At 41.2% G+C, this 21,992-nt stretch overlaps 1 protein-coding gene across 2 annotated transcripts in view; it reads right to left on the bottom strand.

The window, feature by feature from the left end:
* CHN1 (chimerin 1) overlaps positions 1–21,992 on the bottom strand; it is a 159,322-nt gene that overhangs the window by 100,789 nt on the left and 36,541 nt on the right. For both annotated transcript variants that reach the window (XM_054043793.1, XM_054043794.1), the window contains 2 exons: positions 14,988–15,019; positions 13,661–13,774 (listed from right to left, as the gene is read on the bottom strand). In XM_054043793.1, coding sequence (XP_053899768.1) covers positions 13,661–13,774; positions 14,988–15,019 — 146 coding nt within the window. The remainder of the gene's footprint in view (positions 1–13,660; positions 13,775–14,987; positions 15,020–21,992) is intronic.

The following is a 21,992-nucleotide window of genomic DNA, read 5'->3' as shown; positions in this document are numbered from 1 at the left end:
TGGGTCTCAGAACCTGAGCTCCAGCCTGATTGGAATGTCTACACGGGGCTCATACACCAAACACTCACCCTGCTGCTGGCATACAAGAGAAAAAGGGGACATACCAGGATGCACCTATGCAATACTGATTGTTGTCTAATATTTTTAGCCCACATTGTTACAGGCCAGACTAAGTTAGAGAACTCCTCAGACTATATTGAGAGCTCAAAAAGAATAGCAAGAAGAGAGCAACATTGGGATTAGGACATTGCAAAGAAGAGCCTTTGTTTACCACCCAATTGGCATTCTATGCATTTTGGTTGTACACAAGGATGTGGCCTGCTATTATTGTTCACTCTGTTCCCCCAAAAAATCTTTGCTACACTGTGAATCTGGCATGGATTTATTTGGGATACATGGGGGTAAACTGATTCCTGGTGTAACTCAACTGCCTTGATAAATTTATGCATGGGGTTATACAAGGGTATTGCCTGCAATAGCACTGGACTGGACTCGATGACACTGTCCCGTGTCTTAAGTCTACTTATCTAGCGATTTTGAAGGTTGCTCTAGATTTGTAATGCTTACAGTATACTCCATCTCTTTACACTGGGTTCCATGAGTAAAAATCTTTAGTGTGAAGTGAAGTGAATCTGAACATCTCATGTCATGAGAGTCTGACAAGGTGTGAATAAGCAGAGGAGTTAGAAACAGAATGAGAAGGGTTGTGGGTGGTTTCTTGTTCCTACACTCTCTCTCTCTCTGTAAGGGAATCTTGCTTCACAAATTTAGAAGGAAGGCAATGACTCAGACTAACACAGATGGTCAAGTGTCCACCAGTGAGACTAAAAGAAACTGACAGAATTTCTATACAAAAGGAGCGAGATTCTTTGGTTCACCTGAGTGACACTTGGTGCAGGATCCTGGAAAGGATGTGGCCAATGTGGTGTTGAGCCATCTCTACATTCCTCCAACCCTGGAGTGGGCCAGGGAATGTTACACCAAATTTTACACTAATATGATTGAGGCCCCTCAAGCTGCTCTGATTTATATCCAGCTGCTCTACTGACAATTGTGAATCACCAGATGTCCTGGCCACACCCACTTTCTCCATGGGAACACCCCTTGCATTTGACTTATGCTGGGCCTCTGTCACCAGGGGACACCTGGGGGTTCTCCTTACACAAGGATAATTCTCTGACTGGCTAGATTCAATGGTGCTTTAGCAGCTTCGCAGCATGGGAGAGGTACAAAGCAGCCATGAGAGGGCCGAGGCCATGGCTTTTATTTCAGTTAAAATTTTGATTTTGATGAAAAAAATTTCCCCAGAAAACTTTTTTAAAAATAAAAATGTGTTCTGAATCCTGTGAAACAGAAACAACTTCAAATTTTCAACTTCTATCATGATCTTTAAAATTTTTAGACCAACTCTACAAGAGTAATTATGTATTAAATGCCCCAAAACTGCATTAAGGTTGCCCAATGGTGTTTTGTGCCCTTCCAGAATGCGGAGAGTGGCTAATTTTAAACCTCTGAAAACCAGAAAGGAAGCGTGAAGATAAACACCAAACCTGAAACACATGACCATAACACATGTATTAGGACTCTACCCTCACAGATGCTACAGCAGGGGTTCTCAACATTTTTCTTGCTGAGGCCTCCCTCAACATGTTATAAAAACGCCAGGGCCCAGCGAGATTGGGAGGGGGAAACTCGGGGTTCTGGGCCGGAGGGGGACCCTTGGGCACAGGCATAATTTTACTCCTATTTGGGGGGAGGGGGGGGGGGAAGAACTGGTGGGGCTTGAGCCAGCTCCGCACAGCAGGGTCCAGAGAGAGAGCGCGCAACCTCCACCCCCCCAACTCACTCAGGAGGCCACCCAGTCTGTGGGGGGACTCAACAAAAAATATAACTCAAGGGGGGACTTAGTTCAAAAAGTTTGAAAGCTGCTCAGGGTGCAGGGAGTGGGTAGGTAGGGGCTGTTTGCAGGCAGGGGAGTAGCTCAGGGTGCAGGCAGGGGGGTAGCTAGGGGATGTCTACGGGCGAGGGGGGGCTCCCAGTGCGGCTCCCAGCTTTTGGGGGGGCCCTGGGGCTCCAGTCTTGGGGAGGGGAGGTTTGCAGCTTCAGCTCCGCACCACTCCCAGCTTCGTGGGCTTGAGGGGGTGCTGGCATCAGCCCCGCGTTGCTCCCGGCTTTGGGGCGGGGAGCCTGCCAGCTTCAGTCCTGTGTCACTCCCGGCTTCGGGGCGGGGGCCACTGACTTTAGCCCCGTGCTGCTCCCAGCTTCGGGGCAGGAGCCACTGACTTTAGTCCCGCGCCACTCCCAGCTTCGGGGCGGGGGTGCCAGCCTCAGCCCTGCACCACTCCTGGCTGGCGGGGGGGGGGGGGGGGGGGAGGGGAAGAAGGGGGAGAGGGGACTCACGGCTTCAGCGGTGCACCACTCCCAGCTTCAGCGCTGGGGTTTGGGGCACCGGGTTTCAGCTGCAGGGCTCCGTGCCCCCCCCCCAAAGGGCTTACAGACCCCTAGGGAGTCGCAGACCCCCAGTTGAGAACCACTGTGCCACAGAACACATTGGGAATAGAGCACATGAGCACTGTAGGATAAAGTCTAACATTGTCTCTTTTCCAAGGCAAACCATGGGTTCAGATCAAGCGTAGCAAACAGGAGCTACTTACACCCAAACACTGAGCTTACTCCACACAGACCATCCTGGACTTCCTTCACTCTTGTCCTGAGCACTCCTTCTGAGACACTGTCTTCACTCACCCCTGGATATTGCTGTCATATATGCTACCACATTGCTGACAATCCCCATAGCAAGACGATAGCCTTGTGTACCTCTACTGCCACAAGCTACAAAATTCAGAGCAAAATTCAAAGCGCACATGCACTTCTCTTTATATCACAGGCACAGCTCTGCCAAGCTGCTCCCGTTAATCCCTCCTCCATTCAGTGCAGGTACAGTTAACACAGCTGGAGTTGACACAGATAAATGCTGGAATTCTTATCTGTGGAACACAACACAAATAATGGCATGTTCTCTTAGTCCATCCTTATACGTTCTTATTGTAGATCCATAGATTTTAGGGCTATAAGGGACCAGATCATATAGTCTGACCTATAAAACACAGACTATAGAATTTACCCCAGACACTGATGTATTGAGCTTAATAAGTCTTGACTTGAAGCCTTCAAGAGATGGAAAATCCACCACTTACCTTGGTAGTTTGTTAACCTTTGCATTACCCTTACTGAACCATTCCCAGTGATTATTGCTGGCTCCAAAGAGGACAGTGTTAATGTTGCATTGTGGGGGTGGCATGCACTTTAACTTTGTATTTCCTGTTTTTCAGCAGTTTAAAACTATGTTACCTTAACTCATTTCCTGGTTTTCAGAGGTTTGAGTTTAACCACACCCTGCATTATAGAAGAGCATGAGGCATGACTGGGCAACCTTCATGCTGCCTTAAAGTTTTGAAGCATTTAATTAAAAAAAAAATAGGCAAACAAACAAAACAAAAAACAATTTCTTAGCACCTCCACGTACCACAGCCCAGCTCTCCCCCTCCATTGCCATACTGGGTCAGACCACAGGTCCATCTAGCCCAGTATCCTGTCTTCCGACAGTGGTCAATGCCAGGTGCCCAAGAGGGAATGAACAGAACAGGTAATCATCAGGTGATCCATGCCCTGTCGCCCATTCCCAGCTTCTGGCAAACAGAGGCTAGGGACACCATCCCTGCCCATACTGGCTAATAGCCATTGATGTACTTAGATTTTCAGAAAGCCTTTGATAAGGTCCCTCATCAAAGGCTCTTAAGCAAAGTAAGCTACCAGGGGATAAGAGGGAAGGTCCTCTCGTGGACTGGTAACTGGTTAAAAGATAGGAAACAAAGGGGTATGGAATGGTTGCCATCTGAGGAAAGATTAATAATACTGGGACTTTTCAGTTTGGAAAAGAGACGACTAAGGGGAGATTTGATTTGAGATCTATAAAATCATGACTGGTATGGAAAAAGTAAATAAGGAAGTGTTACTTACTCCTTTTCATAAACGCAAGAACTAGTGGTCACCAAATGAAATTAATAGGAGCAGGTTTAAAACAAACAAAAAAGTATTTTTTCCACACAACTCTTAGTCAACCTGTGGAACTCCTTGCCAGAGAATGTTGTGAAGACCAAGACTATAACAGGGTTCAAAAAAAGAAGTAGATAAATTCATGGAGGCTCCCATGGGTTCCCTGGACAATAACAATGCTGAAAAACTGATTGAGATAACATTGGTTAACACTGTAGGAAACTCTGGCAGGCAGAAGACTTTGTGAGGACATGGTATAAAGCTGTACAAAGCCTGGTTGGGGCAGAGAACGTTCTGTATCTAATAACTCTGTCATAGAAAATAAAATGGCAAAGTTGTGAAGAAAGGGGCCTGCATTGTACATTTCTTGGGAAAGGAGTGGGCCAGCAGCCAGGAAGAGGCGCTCAGGAGACAACCCTGTAACATTACTCAAATGTCACTCTGCTATTCGAGTAACAGATTTGATTTCAGGATTGCTTCTATATGATTCTTGTTTTCTTTCATTCACTTTTATTCTTATCTTTAGAATTTGTGGGAGGAAAGAACACTCTGAGTGGCAGCAGCAAAGTCATAATTATCTTTTTCCCATATTTAAGGGTCACCCAAATTAATAGAGCAGTTCACACATCTCAGAGCTATTGTTTCATGCTGAATTTATCCCCATGGATTGTTCTGGTTTAGCTGAGAACATTTTATTGAGATCTATGTGTCACTTCACACCTTTCTGTGCCTCCTATGCTACAGATGGATGTGAAGAGCCTCTTCCCCGTACACTAGGCCCAGATCTGGACTAGGGACTAGGCATCTCCACGCTCCTGACCATCTCTGCATCCAGCTGGTACATGCACACCTTACAGACCCACCACCTCCCCACTACTTCTCCATGCATTCCCGTGGCAAGAAGGAGGAGAGCTCCAAGCAGCAGAGGATGTGGGTGGGGGTCTCAGAGCAATAGGGATCTGAATGTTGCAGGCAGGGCCGGCTCCAGGGTTTTGGCCGCCCCAAGCAGCCAAAACAAAAAACAAAACAAAAAAGCCGCGATCGCGATCTGCGGCGGCAATTTGGCGGGAGGTCCTTCGCTCCCAGGCGGGGTGAGGGACCGTCTGCCGAATTGCCGCCGAATACCTGGACATGCCGCCCCTCTCTGGAGCGGCCACCCCAAGCACCTGCTTGAGAAGCTGGTGCCTGGAGCCGGCCCTGGTTGCAGGAGCCTCAAAGCACTGGGGATGATGGAAGGAATTTTGGAGGAGATGGAGCACTGTCAGAGCAGTAGTAAGGGAGTCTAAGCAGTTGGAGGGAATGTGCGAGTTGGAACAGTACAGAAAAAAGAGTGGGATGAAAAGGGGGTGAGAGCTGTGCAGTGGGGGATGTTGGGAGCTTCAGGTCTGTCCCCCCCCAAAACCCCACATCCCTGAATAAAAAAATGGTTCCCCACCATCATAGTATCTGAGCATCTCACAATTTTTAATGTGTTTATCCTCACAACAACCTCCTGGTGAGGTAGGAAAGTGCTTTGATCCCCATTTTACAGATGGAACTGGGGCACAAAGAGACTAAGTGACTTCCCCAAAGTCACACAGAAACTTGGAAATTGAAACAGGGAATTGAATTAAGGTCTCCTGAGTTCCATGTCCTAAACCATGTACTATCTTTCCTCTCATGCCCCCCCTCCCCAAATGTCCCTCCCTTCAAACAAGCTCCCCACTGACTCCATGTTAGTCTGTTGCTGCATCTCTTCCCAGTTCCTTAAACTCTGGGTCCTAATGCTGACATCTGCCTAAGAGCTTGCTACAGTGTTACCCAGTGTTATCTCAATCAGTTTTTCATCATTGTTATTGTCCAGGGAACCCCTGGAAGCCTTCACTCTCCTTCCCATGCTGTCTGCCCAACCACCCTGGGTTCCTTTCAGAGCCTTTCTGGACTCTAAGCCGCGTTCCCTCACTTCTGCATTGATCTTTATAGGAGCCAGCTATCCCTTATCAGCAGGGACCTAGTTTTTTTGTGATTAAAAAACCAAAATTCTCTGATTAAAAAAAATCTGTGTTTTTCCTCATTTAAAATGAAACGCTGAACTTAAGTTTCCATAGCCACAATATAAATAGGTTTCAGAGTAGCAGCCGTGTTAGTCTGTATCTGCAAAAAGAACAGGAGTACTTGTGGCACCTTAGAGACTAACAAATTTATTGGAGCATAAGCTTTCGTGGACTACAGCCCACTTCTGAAGTCTCTAAGGTGCCACAAGTACTCCTGTTCTTTTTACAATATAAATAGGTATTAATTGAACACAATGTTTTATTGGTATATTTACTATTTTTAAGCAAGTTCGAAGCCTACCAGTGCCATCAATCATTATAATAAAATTAATAGAATTGCAATTTGTATTTCTTACTTCTGTCTGTTTTCTAGATTTTCAGGAAAAAAAAAATTTTTTTTAATGCACTGGAATGATCCAGTCCCAGTGCACCGCTTTTTTACTATTGTCAATGGCCCTGCTGATTCAGCCTCTTGTTCTCATGTCTTTTCATTCAGTTTATGTTCAGCGCTTTCCATGTGTTCTTACAATTGTCTGCCTTCGAACAATCTAAAGCCGCTCTGCATACAGTACACAACAGCACATTGCCATCAACATAGAATTTTTTCCTTGCCAAACGCAGTGACACCGTCTTTAGGGAAGTTTTCACTGTCTTTTCATAACTTTATGAAGGCTGAAGTGAAATTTGAGATCCATTAAAACCCAAACCACTATACGCCTTTGAGTAACCTCTATACGATGGAAGCAGTTTACTTGAGTATGTTTAGCTATGTAAATTTAAATTGCATTCAAAAATCAACCACAAGAGGGGAAGGTTGCATGCACTGAATACATGACACTGGCACTTTCAGTAAAATGTATTTAATAGTTAATATATATTTGTATTTTTTCACAAAAAAGTAAAAACTAAGGATTCTCTGTAAAAATGCAAATGTCGTATTTTTCCACATTTTCCCATAGCAAACAGATTTCTAGGATCCATGCTCATGAGGCCCAAGAGGACACTGCCTAATTAATTACAGGTGGGCTGGACCACTCTCCCTTAAAGGGATTAGGTCCACCTGTGATACTAATAGGAAAAGATCAAACTGAATCATGGAGTTAGACATAGAAGGTGAAATCCTAGCTCACTGAAATCAATGGGAGTCTTGTCAAAGGGGGCAGGATTTTGTGCAAAGACACATCTCACTGGCATTCCTCATTTCTGGTCTGGGAAATGATATTCAGAATATAGATCAACAGCTATCAAAGTCACCTTCAGGCTGCAGATGAAGCTGACCGTTCATCCTGACATTGTAGCAATGGGCAAAAAATTAAGTGGTCCCATAAAAAAATCTGACAGTTTTTCAGGCAAAATTATCTTTACCTACCAAGGTATGCACACCAAAATTCCCAAAGCTGAAATAAGAGTAGAATACAGTAGTAATAGTAACCACAGTGACAGGGTAAGGATTGGGTTAAACACTAGTTGTAAGTAAGCAAAGCCAACATCACACTTAGTGGAAACATGGGTACACTATGAATATCTTCTATCAGGGAGAGAAAAACTGAAACAAAGAGCAAAACGCTTGCCTGCAGCTGATGGAAAGAATATGCCTGCTGCTTCCTTCCTTCTAGGAAGGAAAATAAATGTTGGATGCGTTAGGAACTCCAAGGGTAGGAAACACAGTGCTGCCAAAAAGATCTGAAGCACTCATATTCAGCTATGGCATATGAGATAGCAGAGTGTGTGGATTCACTTTCACACATTTTAAAGTGAGAGCAACGAACAGGATAATATGGTATCACTTGCTTCTCTAATGGAAAACAACATCACAAGCCCTTTTCCTTGGTAAAACCAGGATGGTCAAGCTAATGCTTAATCACAGTAAAATGACATCTGCATGTACAATGTTTAGATTTCAATGCATAATTCCAAATCCTAATTTCTTTAAAGTAAACTAAGGTTAACTGCACGAACACTGCATTTAAAGAGGTCTCAGAGCATTTTCCTGCCATGTTATATCCAACTGACGTTACCTCTTACATAAATACAGCCTGGCCATAATTTGAAAACATTCTTTATAACTGGTATATTAAACATTTTCCCTAACCAGCAGAAAAACGAAATTTCAGAGGGAGAGCTGCCTTACGCTCTTTTCTGTAGTAAAATCCATCACTATGTATACTTTACTGTCTGCAAAAGTTGCTTTCAAGGGGATTTTCTACCTTGAAAAAGATAATGTTAAAGTTTGAAGACACTAACATTTCTCCTAGAGTCAGAGAGTTTAAGAACAGAAGGGACCATTAGATCATCTAGTCTGGCCTCCTCTGTATCATAGGCCACCTACACCACCCAGCACCCCACACTAAATCCAACAGCCAAAATGAGATCAAAGTATTACAACTCACAGGAGTCTAGATTATTGTGCGCCACTGGCAGAGAACAGGCGGGACTGAGGTGCACCAGAACCTGAGATGCCAAAAATGTCAGGGAGAAGGGGAGGGATAGCTCAGTGGTTTGAGCATTGGCCTGCTAAACCCAGAGTTGTGAGTTCAATCCTTGATGGGGTCATTTAGGGATATGGGGATTAAGTTGGGAATTGGTCCTGCTTTGAGAAGGGGTTTGGACTAGATGACCTCCTGAGGTTCCTTCTAACTCTGATATTCTGTGATTCTACATCCAAATGATTGAGACATAATCAAATAATTCTGGCAAGTGACCTGCATCCACATGCTGCAGAGATATGCAAAAAACTACAAAGGTCACTGCCAATCTGTCCTGGGGGGAAATTCCTTCTCAACCCCCACACCGCATGCAGTTAGACCCTGAGCATGTGAGCCAGAACCAGCCAGTCAAGCATCTGAGACACAGAGAGAATGCTCACAGCCCTGGCCCACCCATCCCCAATATCCAGCCATGGCCATCCCTGATGCCTCAAAGGAAGGAAATTGAAAAAACTTCACCGAAAACATTCGGGGACGGGGCGGGGGAGAACCCTCCTAACCCCTGCCAGTGGCCAGCTGAAACCTTGTGGCATGAGCTTTAGGAATATAAGACAGAAACTGGAAATGAGCCCCTGGACTGTTGAGTACTATCCCTTACCATCACAAGCAATCCTGTCATACAATCATACCCATAACTCTGTCCAGCTCTTTCTTAAAATCAGTTAAGTAGTTTGCTCCACAACTGCTTTTGGGAGGCTGTTCCAGAACCTCACCTCTGTGATGGTTAGAAACCTTCTAATTTCTACCTTGAATTTGTTCATGGCTAGTTTACATCCATTTGTTCTTGTGCCAACATTATCAGTTATCTTAAATAGTTCTTCACGCTCCCTGGTATTTACTTCCCATAAGGTATTTACAGACAGCAATCATGTTCTTGGTCAGCCTTCTTTTTGCTAGATTAAGCAAGCTAAGCGCTTCCATCTCCACTCATAAAATAGACACTCCATTCCCCTCATCATCCTAGTAGCTCTTCTTTGCATCTGTTACAATTTAAATTAATATTTCTTGAACACAGGTGACCAGAATCGTACACAGTATTCCAGATGAGGTCTTCCCAGTGCCTTGTACAATGGAATTAATTCTTTATTTTTTACTGGAAATGCCTTGCCTGATACCTCCCAAGATCACTTTTGCCTTTTTGCACAGCCGCATCACATTGGTGGCTCATAGTCATCCTGTGATTGAGAAACACACCCAGGTCTCTCTCCTCCTCTGTCACTTCCAACTGATGATCCCCCAGTTTGTAGCAGAAATTCTTATTGTTACCCCTAAGAGCATGACTTTGCACTTGGTACTCCTGAATTTTATCCCATTCCTATTACTCTAGTCTTCAAGGTCATCCAATCCTCCTCTGTATCGATGATGTCTCCCAACTTGTTATCATCAGGAAATTTCTTTAGCACACTCCTACTTTTTGTCCCAAGGTCATTAACAAAAATGTTGACTAAGATTGGTTCCAAGACCGATCCTTGAGGAACTCCACTAGTAACCTCCTCAAGTCTGATAATTCAGCTTTCAGTCCAACCCATTGCCTTCTCCCCTTCAGCCAATTCCTTATCCATCTTACAATGCGTGTACTGATCCACATCTTCCCTAATTTAACCAATAATTTCCCATGTGGTTCCAGAGCAGATACTTTACTGAAGTCCAAGTGTATTAGATCTACTGTACTTCCCTTATCTCAAAAATCAGTTCTTTTCTCAAAGAAGAAAAGCATGTTAGGCTGTTATGATCTACCTTTGGTAAATCCATATTACATTACATCCCCTTTACCTCTATGAATTTAATTATTCTTTCCTTCACAATTTGTGCTAAAACCTTGCATACTACTGAGGTCAGACCAACAGATCTGTAATTGCCCGGATCATGTTTTTCCCTCTTTCTAAAATATAGGTACAATCTGTTACCCTGGGAAAAAATTACTCATTTTCAAATAAAATAAGCCACACCAAGAATCATCATGCTAGGTGCCAAGCAACCTCTGCACCTGCTGATCAAAAGCACTGTGAGTTTTGCAGAAGCAGGAACAAAATTCAGTGACAGAATCTCTCTCTTTTTAGATCAGCCATTCAAACAAGGCCTGCATCAGTTTGTTCAGTTTTGAATTTATTTTTATTACGGGGCAGTGGCTGGAAGGAGTCATTAGATCATGAAAAATAATACCACCGCTGTATTCACACATGTGAATCAATATACATGTCAATTCATATTCCTGTTCGAATCACATTACTGCAAAGACAAATATCTTACTGCAGTCTATTTTTTAAACGCATTCACCCCAGTGTATTATTCCAGGATATCAATATTTCAGCCATATTTCTATTTTTGTTGTATAATACGTTCATTAATTGCTATTGCTCTTCCAGATGTCCAGCATGTCCTAAAGATAAACATTTGCTGGATAAGTTTCTTTGTGAGACCTGTGGGTATTTACTGATATTTCGCCATATTTTTTTCAGTTTGGTATCCTATATTTGCTCCAGAGGAACTGCAATTCATCAGTTTAACTCTTGTAGAGAACAGCAGTAGGTTACAAATTTTGGAAGAATTTTAGAAATCTGGTATGAGAAGATGGAATGTCTGGAGAACAGTTTTTGTGTGTGTTTGTTTTAAATACCCACTAACTAACTCACTAGTTTACGTTTCCAAATAACTCTCTTAAAATTCCTGCTTTTTGGAGGGGTACAATGCAAAAATGACTAACCAAAGAGACAGTTTTTTGGGCCAGGAGTTAGTTTGTGATGTGATAACTCATACATCATACTGTTTTCCACTGTGTGTATTATTTTATTCTTATGAGCTCACAAGAACATGGCTAGGCAGAGATTGCAATTCAAAAGTTTCCTGTTCTTTAGAGAGCAGGAGTCTCATCAACTTGAATCTATTATCAGTTTGTTTGCAAGAACATCGATGACAAGGATAGGGAAGGATGGAGCAAGCTGTACATTGTATGCTTGTGCTGTATGCGTGCTTATGCACAGCAGCAAACAGCATTATTTGTTGGCTTGTCTCACTGAAGAGCTGAGATTATGAAATGGTTGCAGTTCTTGTTATAGAAGGTGATGCTAAAAAAACATCCACAACACAAAGTGGGACAGATTAAAAAAACAACAGAGGATCAAATTTTAGGACTCTCTCAATCTCTCAGTGTCCCTTTAAATATGTACAGTACTTGCAAGATCTGCATGTCAGGTGTATCATCAGATATACAGGTCAAAATTAAGGGGAAATCTTGTCTCCTCCTTTGTGGGTTTGGAGGGCTCTTTTTCAATAGAAATAGTGACATTTGGCTCCATGGAGTGACAGGAGTCAGGTTTGGAAAGACCATGTGGGGAACGCATAACCTAGCTTTGTCAGGCTTCCTATACACAGTGTCTGTTTAGAGTGGCTGGAAGTAATGCAAGGGCAGAAACAGAGGCTCCATCACTAAAAATATTCAGGTCTGGCTGGTGGGTCTCACCGACATGCGCCCTATCTGACTGCCATATTTGGGGTCAGGACGGCATGTTCCTCCAGGTCAGACTGGCAGACCATCTACCATCAATACAGCTGGTATCCAGGAAAATGTAAGCCCATAATCCATGTTGCTCTCTATTCCCCTCTGTGAAACATGGGATGCAGGACTCAACATAACTAAGAGCCTAATTCTGCAACCCTTCCTCACACTGCATAGCGCTTGCTCACATGACCAGTCCCATTGAGTAGTGCTTACTATTGGCCTCAATGTGAGTACAGTTTACAGGACTGGACCCAAAATTACTAAAGAAGTAAAGGGAAAACACTTTACAATACCTTAGAGTGAAATTAATTAAAACTCAGATTTGCAAGATTTGTTTTCTCTTATCCAATTCAGCATCTTTTCAGCTGTACAGTCATAATGAGAAAAATCATGTGTGACCACTGATATGGAAAAGCTGGTGCTGATCTGGGAACGCATATGCCTGCTTTTAATATGAGCAGTCTTACTGAAGGATTACTTGTGTGCTTAAAGTTAAGCATATGCGTAAATGTTTTCCTGGATCTGGGCCATACTCAGTTAAACTACACCTCTATCCCGCTATAACGCGACCTGATATAACACGGGTTCGCATATAGCGTGGTAGCAGCGGGGCTCGTGCGGCGCTTTAAAGGGTCCAGGGCTCCGGCTGCTGCGGGGAGCCCGGGCCCTTTAAATCACCGCTGGAACCCTGCTGCCGCTACCCCGGGGCTGTGGCAGCGGGGCTCGCCGGCGATTTAAAGGGCCCGGAGCTCCGGCTGCTTCGGGGAGCCCGGGCCCTTTAAATCACCGCTGGAGCTCTGCCGCCCCTACCCTGATATAACGGGTTTCAGCTATAATGCGGTAGGGATTTTTGGCTCCACACGACCATGTTATAGCGGGGTAGAGGTGTATGTAGAACTGAAGAATCAATTCATTTCACATATTATCTCTGAGAACAATAAAATGACAAAGCTAAAAAATTGTAAAAGATACTATAAAGTCATTCTGTAACTATTTCGGTTAGGAAACAATCGGATTGAGTTTTCATAGCAGTATGGAGGTGGTGGCGGTATGGAGGTGGTGGCATGCATTCGCACCCAGTTGGCACATAACTGTTCAAGGATAGACACTAGTTCACAGGCCAGCTTAGGCTGTATGAGTAGTATCATGAGTCACTGGAGGACAGCCAGTTACTCTCCTATAACAGGTCACCAATCTTGATACAAGGTTGGGTTTAGTCACATGGGATCACAGAGGAACTTTCTAATTCTTCTCCACCTCCATTTTCAATATCCAGATGTGGCATCTATGGACACAACCGAAAGGCAGTGGGAAAAGAGAGAAGGAGGGAAATCTATACTAAAATAAAACCAATTGGCCATAGAGAGTTATCCCAGTATTTCAAATCCAAGACATTAACCTCTCACTGAAAGATTTAAAGCACTGTACTTTGAAGATACTGAACAGTAACCAGGCCACAAAAATACAATGTCATTAAATGATCACTATTACAAAAAATTCTATAAAGGCATTAAATAATAGTTCATCTTAATACCATGAGATAACAAATATTCTATAACTTTTAAAATAAAATAGTAATTACCAACCTTAATGCCAAAGTGTAGGTTCCTGGTTGCCGTTGGCTTTCACGAATGAGATAACTTCCCTCTGCAACACTTAATAATTGGTCGGCTTCTTCTCTTGAGATCATACCATGGAATCTAACAAACAAAACTCATTTTTATTAGCAATCAAAGCTGTTTCAAAACACACTGTTTTTCCATCTTAGACCACACCTTTGTTTGTTTTTAAGGAAAAAGAAAAACAAAAAACAAAAAAACGTGGCTTTTTAAAAGAAGCTTCCATAAAAACTACAGTAATTAGCAGGAACCTATTCATTATGTTAATTTCTCTCTCTGCTTGGCATTTGGCCAGCATGATTATTTGCGGCTGGTAGGCTTTAGCTGTCAAAATCACTTAACAGACAGCATGGGAAGAACACTCTTTCATTACAGAACAAGCGCATTCTTTTCATAACATGGCTATCTTACATTAGTTTAATAGACAAGTGTCCATGTTACCCATTAGCTTAATATTCTATGCTGGGGTACTCACACTTACTGAGGGACAGTTTGCTATTTTGCCAGGGGCTCAAGGGATCCATTTAATCTGACTAATAATCTGCATAACAAAGTGCAAAATTTACATATACTGATACCAAAATAAACACAAACATAAAATTTGCTTTCATTCTCTGTGCTAAACAGAACAATCTTTGCTTAATGCAGTGAAATGGAGGACAAGTAAATACAAATGGTAATGTGCATTTTTATAGCATGTGGCATTTCAAATGGCCCCAAAGAGATTTTTACACACACATACACTCAATGCAGGACCTTCACTTTTGGGGTGAACCAACCAACCACATGAAGCACAGCAGCACTATATTTTCCTAGATAATGCAGAACTGAAGAATACCGTATCCATCTGAAACTGCAGGGGTGATGTGAGGTGGGCAAAATGCCATACCCAAATTAGAGTTTGCAGGGAAGCAAGAGTAGTGTGATTAAGTGGAGCAAAGTTCTTTGCTGTACATGCCCAATGAGCAGACTGGCAGAAACAGGGCAGAGCACAATTTCACAGTGATCACTCAAGATGTACCCATCAAAATGTAATGCATGACCTTGGCAAGGTCCCACACACAGTATGCCGAACAGCCAAGAGGGTAGGCTGTTGCAGAGTCACTACTTTGCAAGGCAAAATGTCCTGCAAATTAAAAGTGTTAGCACAGCTAGCCCCACATTCCTGTGGTGTTAAACACACAAAGGCAATGAAAAGGCCATGGGGTGCACTTGCAGCACCTTTACTCAACACTGAACATGAACTGAACCCACTCACATTAGACTCAGTGATTCACAGCAGCACATTACTTACTCTCTTCCATAATATTTGGGTCTGTTCTCTACCTATTGAAAAAACAAACAACATTTTAAATATTTTACTTTCAGAAAAGATGGCACATAATGAACACTTTGTATAGAACAACTTTTTTTAAAATAGGAGAGAACATATAGCGTATCTGAAGGGAAAGGATAATAATCACTCAGCACTACAGTACTTTTCCAGTGGGTATAGTGTAAGAAGACACATTGAAAGGTCCAACAATCTAAACACAACCTGAGGAAGCAGCCTATTTAAATGCTGAAATGGAGAGTCTCTTGAAACCATGTGCATGCTGGTGCTTTTCTAAACCACATTAGTAACGTTGTCCAACTACTATATGCCCAAATTGAATTTTTTTTTAAATAATACATGCCATTTTTTTCTTGGCATAAGTACGTGTGATAATCTAGAAACACATTTTTTAAAAAATCTTCAATTTACAAGTCATTTTCCTCTTCTAAAGTTGCTAGAAGTGTTACTATGCACTGTTAAACCACTGCCATATTTCTCCTGAGAGGTGGCTACATTTCAGTGGTAAATGAAATATTATACAAGTCTTGCATTTCTTGTGCACCCAAAACGTTCATATTTGTGTATTCAAATAGCACCTAGAGGCCCCACCAATATCAACACCCTTTTGTACTAGTTGCTGTACAAGCACATAGTACGAGACAGTCCCTGCCCCAAACAGCTGACAATCTAAATGTGCACACAGACAAAGGGTGGCAGAAAAGGAGTATTATTAGCCCCATTTTAGAGACAAGGCACTGAGAAAAGCAATTTACAACTGGGATGCCTGTTACAGAGTTGGGAAATTGAACCCAGCTCTCTCACATCCCAGTGCAGTGCCTTAACCCCAAGACCATCATTCCTGTGACTATGGAACTGGGAAAGCTTTTGGGCTTTGAATTCAACAGTTATGCAACCTTAACCATTGCAGTCATCGATGATCCAGCTATAATCAAGTGCAAAACATTCGCAGTTTATTTCCGCTTCAGTTTCATCCTCGCATCTTTTCAGGGAAATGTCAAGCAAACTAAAATAAATATTTCGCCCTTGTTGTTGAGATGGCATTTAAATGGGATCTTTAAAAGTCCAAGATGTCAAAAATTAAATATGATGCAGAGTCTAGCAACAACAATCCTTCCATAGTCACAGGAAATAAAGAGCTATTCTGATGGTTGATCAGTTTAGAAAATCAGTGTTCATTATTGAAGTGATCAATAATGTTTTAAAGTGTGCATTTTCCTTTATAATCATTGGTGCATATATATTAATTTAGATGTAGAACACAACTTATAATATTAGAAACTAGAGTTAACTTATGTAACCACAGCCTTACAACTTGCTTTATACTTCTGACTAGATTACAACAGAAAGCCTATATTACCAGAGAAGCAAAATTAGGCTCCTATTCTGCAAAGACATGCTTGACTTTAATCACGCAAGTAGTCCCATTGTTCTGAGTTGGATTACTCACATGCCTAAAGGCAAACACATGCATAAAATTTTGTAGGATCAGGTCCTAATTTCCGTCCTCCTGCCAAGAAAACCACTTCATTTTATACATTAGAAACAATATGAAAGTAGACAAAATGAAAGCATTAAACACACACACACATACACACAGCAATACTGTGCATAAAAACTGTGTATAAGTAACTTTAAAAAACTTAGATGCCTGTGCATGGGTCAACATAGCACCCCAAGAAAATATCCAAATCACAATAAAATCTGAGTGTGCAAACAAGATGAGAATGTGAAGTGGCAGAAGATTAGAGCAAACTGTCAAAGAAAAACTTAGCTGGAGAGTAACTACAGGCACTCAGACTGGGTGTAGGACTTGACTTTTCTGGATGATAAATTAAAAGGAGAAATTACCATTTCTCTGAACCTGGGCCTGACTGCCCTCACTCCTTCAAACTGTTACATCCACTTTTCTTCAATTAGACTGTAAACTCTTTGGACAGGGGCTACCTTTCACTGTGTGTTTGTACAGCATCTAGTACAATGGGAACCCATTCAGGATTAGAGATAAACTGAGCCCACCTAATTTACATTCCTGTTTCTTTATAACCTCCCATGTTGTCTCATTACCCCATTCTATTGTATTTTTTGTTGTTTATTTTGAATGTATTCACATAGGGCCTGACCCAACTCCCACTGAAATCAATGGGAGTCTTTCCATTGACTTTAGCAGAAGCTGGATTGTGCCTTTAGAACAGGGTTGATTTGTATGTATTACTGTAGGCCAAGTATATAACGTAGGTCAGGAAATTATATGCCTCAATTTCTGCAATGTTTTCTGTATTATCATAAACATTTCCCCATAGGCATATCTCTTTAGTCAGCACCTAGCATTTTTCATAATTTAGTTGTTGATACTGCCATTAAGTGCATCATAACTGGAAGCACTGTTTGACCTTGCCATGATCTTTTGCAAAGTTTCTTTTGATACCACAGAGTTCCTGTAACACTATTTTCTCCGAGTCACCACGTATGTCATCCTGGTCAATATAGATCCAGGGATAGCTAAAGTTAGCTGTCAAAGTAACTATACAGATTTGGTAAGTTTAACCCTCCTTTTTGCTTTCTATGATGGAGTTTCATAATGCTTATTCTCACTCTTCTCAACCCTCATCTAAAGGAGCAAAATCATGTCTTCCAAGATTGGAGCCACTTACTGTCTGAGATGAAATATGGATATTGCCATAATAAAATGAAGCAGCTGAGGGAGAATGATCATTTTAATTAAATCCATTCTTGCTGGAAAGGTCAGTTCAGCTGTGCCCCATCTCTCCATAATGTCTTTTGCTTTTTGCAGTATTTGGGGGCCACTAAAATTGAAAATTTTATTTAACATGAGGCATAAGATGTGTCCCCAACTGCTTCATTTTTTCTTGCATCCAAGTAAATGTCAGTGTAAATTTCCTTGAGTTTCAGAAATTTTTGAGTAGTTTGTAAATTGCCTTATCATTTCAATAATCATAGTGATGGTTTGTACAGGGTTCATAAAAGTTGATTCTTGTATTAGCAAAGACTTTTTATGTCAGTTCTATATCTAGGCAAAAATTTTCGGCCAAAATTTTTTTTCCCTCCGAAAAATGCAACTTTGGGAAGACAAACATTCTGTGAATACAGGTCAATTTTGACAATTTGTTTTAGTCAAAAATGAAAAAAAGAGAAAACTTCAGAAATGTTTAAATGAATCATATCATCAAAAAGAAACATTTCAGTGTCTTGGGCTACGTTACCAAGAGGATTTCAGCATGATGCCCAAGAATGAGGTGGGATGGGGATGCTCTGGAGCAGGGACTTGAACCAAGGTTTCCCACATCTTAGCTGAGTGTCCTGGGTGATGGGGTATATCAGGGTGGGGGTTTCTCAATATCTTCCGTTGAAGGTGTCCCACTTTGTATAAATAATTAAATATTCACTAAAGCAGGGACTGGCATCCAGGTGTCCCCCACTGAGGTGAGTGTCCTAACCACCAGGCTACAGCAGATTCTGGGATAGAGCTCTCTCAGTCTCTCCTATTGAAGCTGTTCCACTTTCTATAAAATACTCAAATAGTCACTGGGCCAGAAAGAGAATGACATGATATGTTCTATGCCCAAAACAAAATGCCTTTTTCAATGTGCTGGAAATTCTGGACTTTTTTTTCATGTTTGACCCACACAGAATTTATTTTATTTTATTTTTTGGGACTGCCAGTGATCTGAAAAATCAGTTATTCACACAGTTCTAATTAGTACCTTTTTTTTTTTTTTTTTTTTTTAAAGTCAGCATTTTCCCCCAGTTACTACTCTGTGGTATGAGAGATAGTTTCGATTGTCAGTACAAGGGAAAGTGTGCTAACAGTGGTTCCCATGTGGTATTTGTCATCAATTATTATTTGTACTGTAGTAGTGCCCAGAGAGCCCAGGAAGGATCCAGGCCCCATTGTGCTAGGCAGTGAACACACAGGTCACTATGGTTCTGCTCTGGTTTTGTTTCTATTTTTCCCCCTAAACTTTGGCGTATGGCTAATAAAACTGAAGTGGGTGAATAGATAAATGGTGTAGACTTGGCATGCGCCTCACACTTGACTGTGTCACTCTGAAATGTCCTCGGTGCCTTGGGAAGTCACCCAGGGTGAATCTTGTTCATATGAACTTGTCTTTGAGATCAAATTTAACAAGTTACATTAAATACCCCCATTCAGCATGATCAAATGCTTCTTAGCTACCCACAGAGGCTGCTTTGACAAGGGTATTTAGAGATGCTGCTCAATCAGGCTTGTTAGCAATTAGCACAAGATTAGGATGGAGTCTTATTATGAGGCGAAAAAGGGCAGTAATTTTAATTAACTCAATCATTTGGCTGGCTTGATATCCTTTCACATATGATTATTTTAAATTCATTGTGAGGTGCCCTGCTGTGACAGCAAGGGGTGCCCTGAAGACAGATTCTAACTATACATATATATTCATGCGCGCACACGTGCATGCACACACAGCCCAGAGAGGCAATCACAATATGCTTTGGACAATGCACGGACATTTCATATTATAATCTCAATATGAATCTGATGTAGAATTCAAAGATCCTTAAGTATTTACAGCACTAACCCACAATGCTATTTTTCACTCAAAATGCCTAGCTGTGCTGCACCATCACATGACCAAAAACCAAGGGCTGATTCTCCAGTCCTTTATCCTGGCATTACCCCAGTGTAACCCCATTGACCTCAGCAGAGTTAGAGTGGATAGTCGGAGTATTTTAGAACCATTTTCAAGTTACTGGGTTATTTGCTGGTAATGTCTCTCTACATTATCTCTTGTAGCAGCATGTGCCTTTGCACCTTGAATAAACATTATTTATGGTGTGATTTCCAATTACTCTTTGGCAAGGACTTTTTTCTTTAATTGTCCTGCTTATTTGAACAAGAGGAACAACATAATTAATACCATACCAAATTACATATTACTCCCTCCCCCTAACCTCTGATATTCTTTGGACTGGGATTATCTTCCTAATATTTATAGATTTACTTATGCAGCAGAACTATTCAATTACTTAGAAGAAGATTCTGCTCCCCACCACCTCACTCATGGCTGCTAATAGAAACTCAGCTGAGAAAGAGCAGATCAAACCTCAGCACTAGCAGGAAGAGCTTAGACCACAGAGAAAGGTTAAACACCTTTCTACTCACTGAATATATTTTCACTTCAACTTTGGCTCAGCTGTACAGTATGTTCAGTACTTGTAATGAAAAACATTGTTATGGGCAAGCCACTGAAATCAACTCCCCTGCCTCCAAAAAAGGCAAAAAATACACAGTGATGCTACATTATAATTATTTCAATTTTACTTTTATGATGTAAAAATATCCTTCAAACTGGTCATAGTTTTGACCTGATTTGAGAAATAGGATTCTTTAAATGGAACATTTCCATTTTTAAAAAATACCTAAGCCCCTTCATTTTCAGTTTAAACCGATTTTTGCTGGAAAATTCCCAGGTTTTATAAAAAGTATTATTCATTTTTTCTCCCCAATTCTCCCCCTACTTTTGTATCATTCAAATATATAAAAATAACTTTGTATTTTCCTAATAAAACATCATTGCATGAGATATATGTATTACGATAATACATTATAGTCTGTGTGTATCTGCAAAGCTGCCTGTTGAAATAAGGCTGTGTGTTAGTCTAGAAGATACACATAATAAACAAAAGGCACGCAGGCAAGCTCTGAAGCGCGTTGCACCTCTGAACATACTGATGAATCTCATGCCCACCATGTACTCATTTCAAACTGTTAGCAGATGATGGATTAAAGATTTGACACACTAAAATGGGAAGGAAATGAAAATCTGTATCAGAATACATTTCAGAACATAAGGAAGTATTTGCAAGTTTAAAAAAACAAACAGGAGAAAAGGATAGACTTGAGTGTATGCACTGCAAATGGTGTGACCCAATTATTAAACATAAATGCTTATGGGCTAATAGTTCTAAGTGTACAACAGTAAACTCTTTTTTCAAATGAAAAGTTTTATTTGGGGATTAGAGATATATTATTTTCTTAAACTCAGAGCTGGCACGGTGTTTTGAGTTCTGCAGCAAACCCCATTGATTAATGGAATTCAGAGCATTAATCTACTGAGTACTCCCCCCTCCCCATCTTTCCAGCCACCAAAATAAACCCCGATATTCACCCAGAAAAATTATTAAATAGTGTTTTCACCTGGTTTTGTTGTGGTGATAACTACTGATAAATTCCCCGGAAAAATTAAATAAAATAAAAACTGAAAATGAAGGGCCCTAAAAATACCTTAAACTTTACACTCAACAGCTATCTATGTGCCACAAATTATATCCTGCACATATCTGCTTTGTTCAACTCTCAATTCCCACATGATTCCTAAAAACTGCAGATATGCATTTCTTATCCCATATTAAAATCAAGACCATGTTCTACTCTACAGTTTATGTTTTGGGACAAAACCATTCTAGAGTTACACTAGCTTCTTTGTCCCTAATGTGTGTGAAGTTTGGTGTTATGAATATTCACAAGTGATCCTACAAACACTCGTCTCTGTTGAGACTGACAGACTTTACAATTATAGGATTAAACCTGGAGACCTTTCTAGGTACTATATAGTAAACCTACATACCCTCTAGAGCTTGGATCACTAATTCAGGGTGAACACTGCTCAGTTCCAGCCTATTTCTTCCTAAAATAACCATGAATTGCAATTTGCCACCTGTACAAAAGCTTATAAAAATTTAAAACTAATGTGTAAACTCAATGATACTGCAGCAATACACATACATCTTGAGATGAGAAAATTAAGTAAAGGTAAATTGTAATGGAAGTGGCAGCATCTGGATGCCTGAAGATCTCCCCAGTATGAATTGGCCTGATCTTGTCTAATTTTAAAAATAATACAAGTGTGGATCTGATTAGAATTTGAATGAATGACCAGCTGGTGTTCTAGGCTTGTTCCATTA

Source organism: Malaclemys terrapin, chromosome 11 (assembly GCF_027887155.1).
Source record: "Malaclemys terrapin pileata isolate rMalTer1 chromosome 11, rMalTer1.hap1, whole genome shotgun sequence".
Lineage (NCBI taxonomy): Eukaryota > Metazoa > Chordata > Testudines > Emydidae > Malaclemys > Malaclemys terrapin.
Note: the sequence above shows the minus strand (reverse complement) of the source record. Positions and strands in the feature narration are given on the sequence as shown.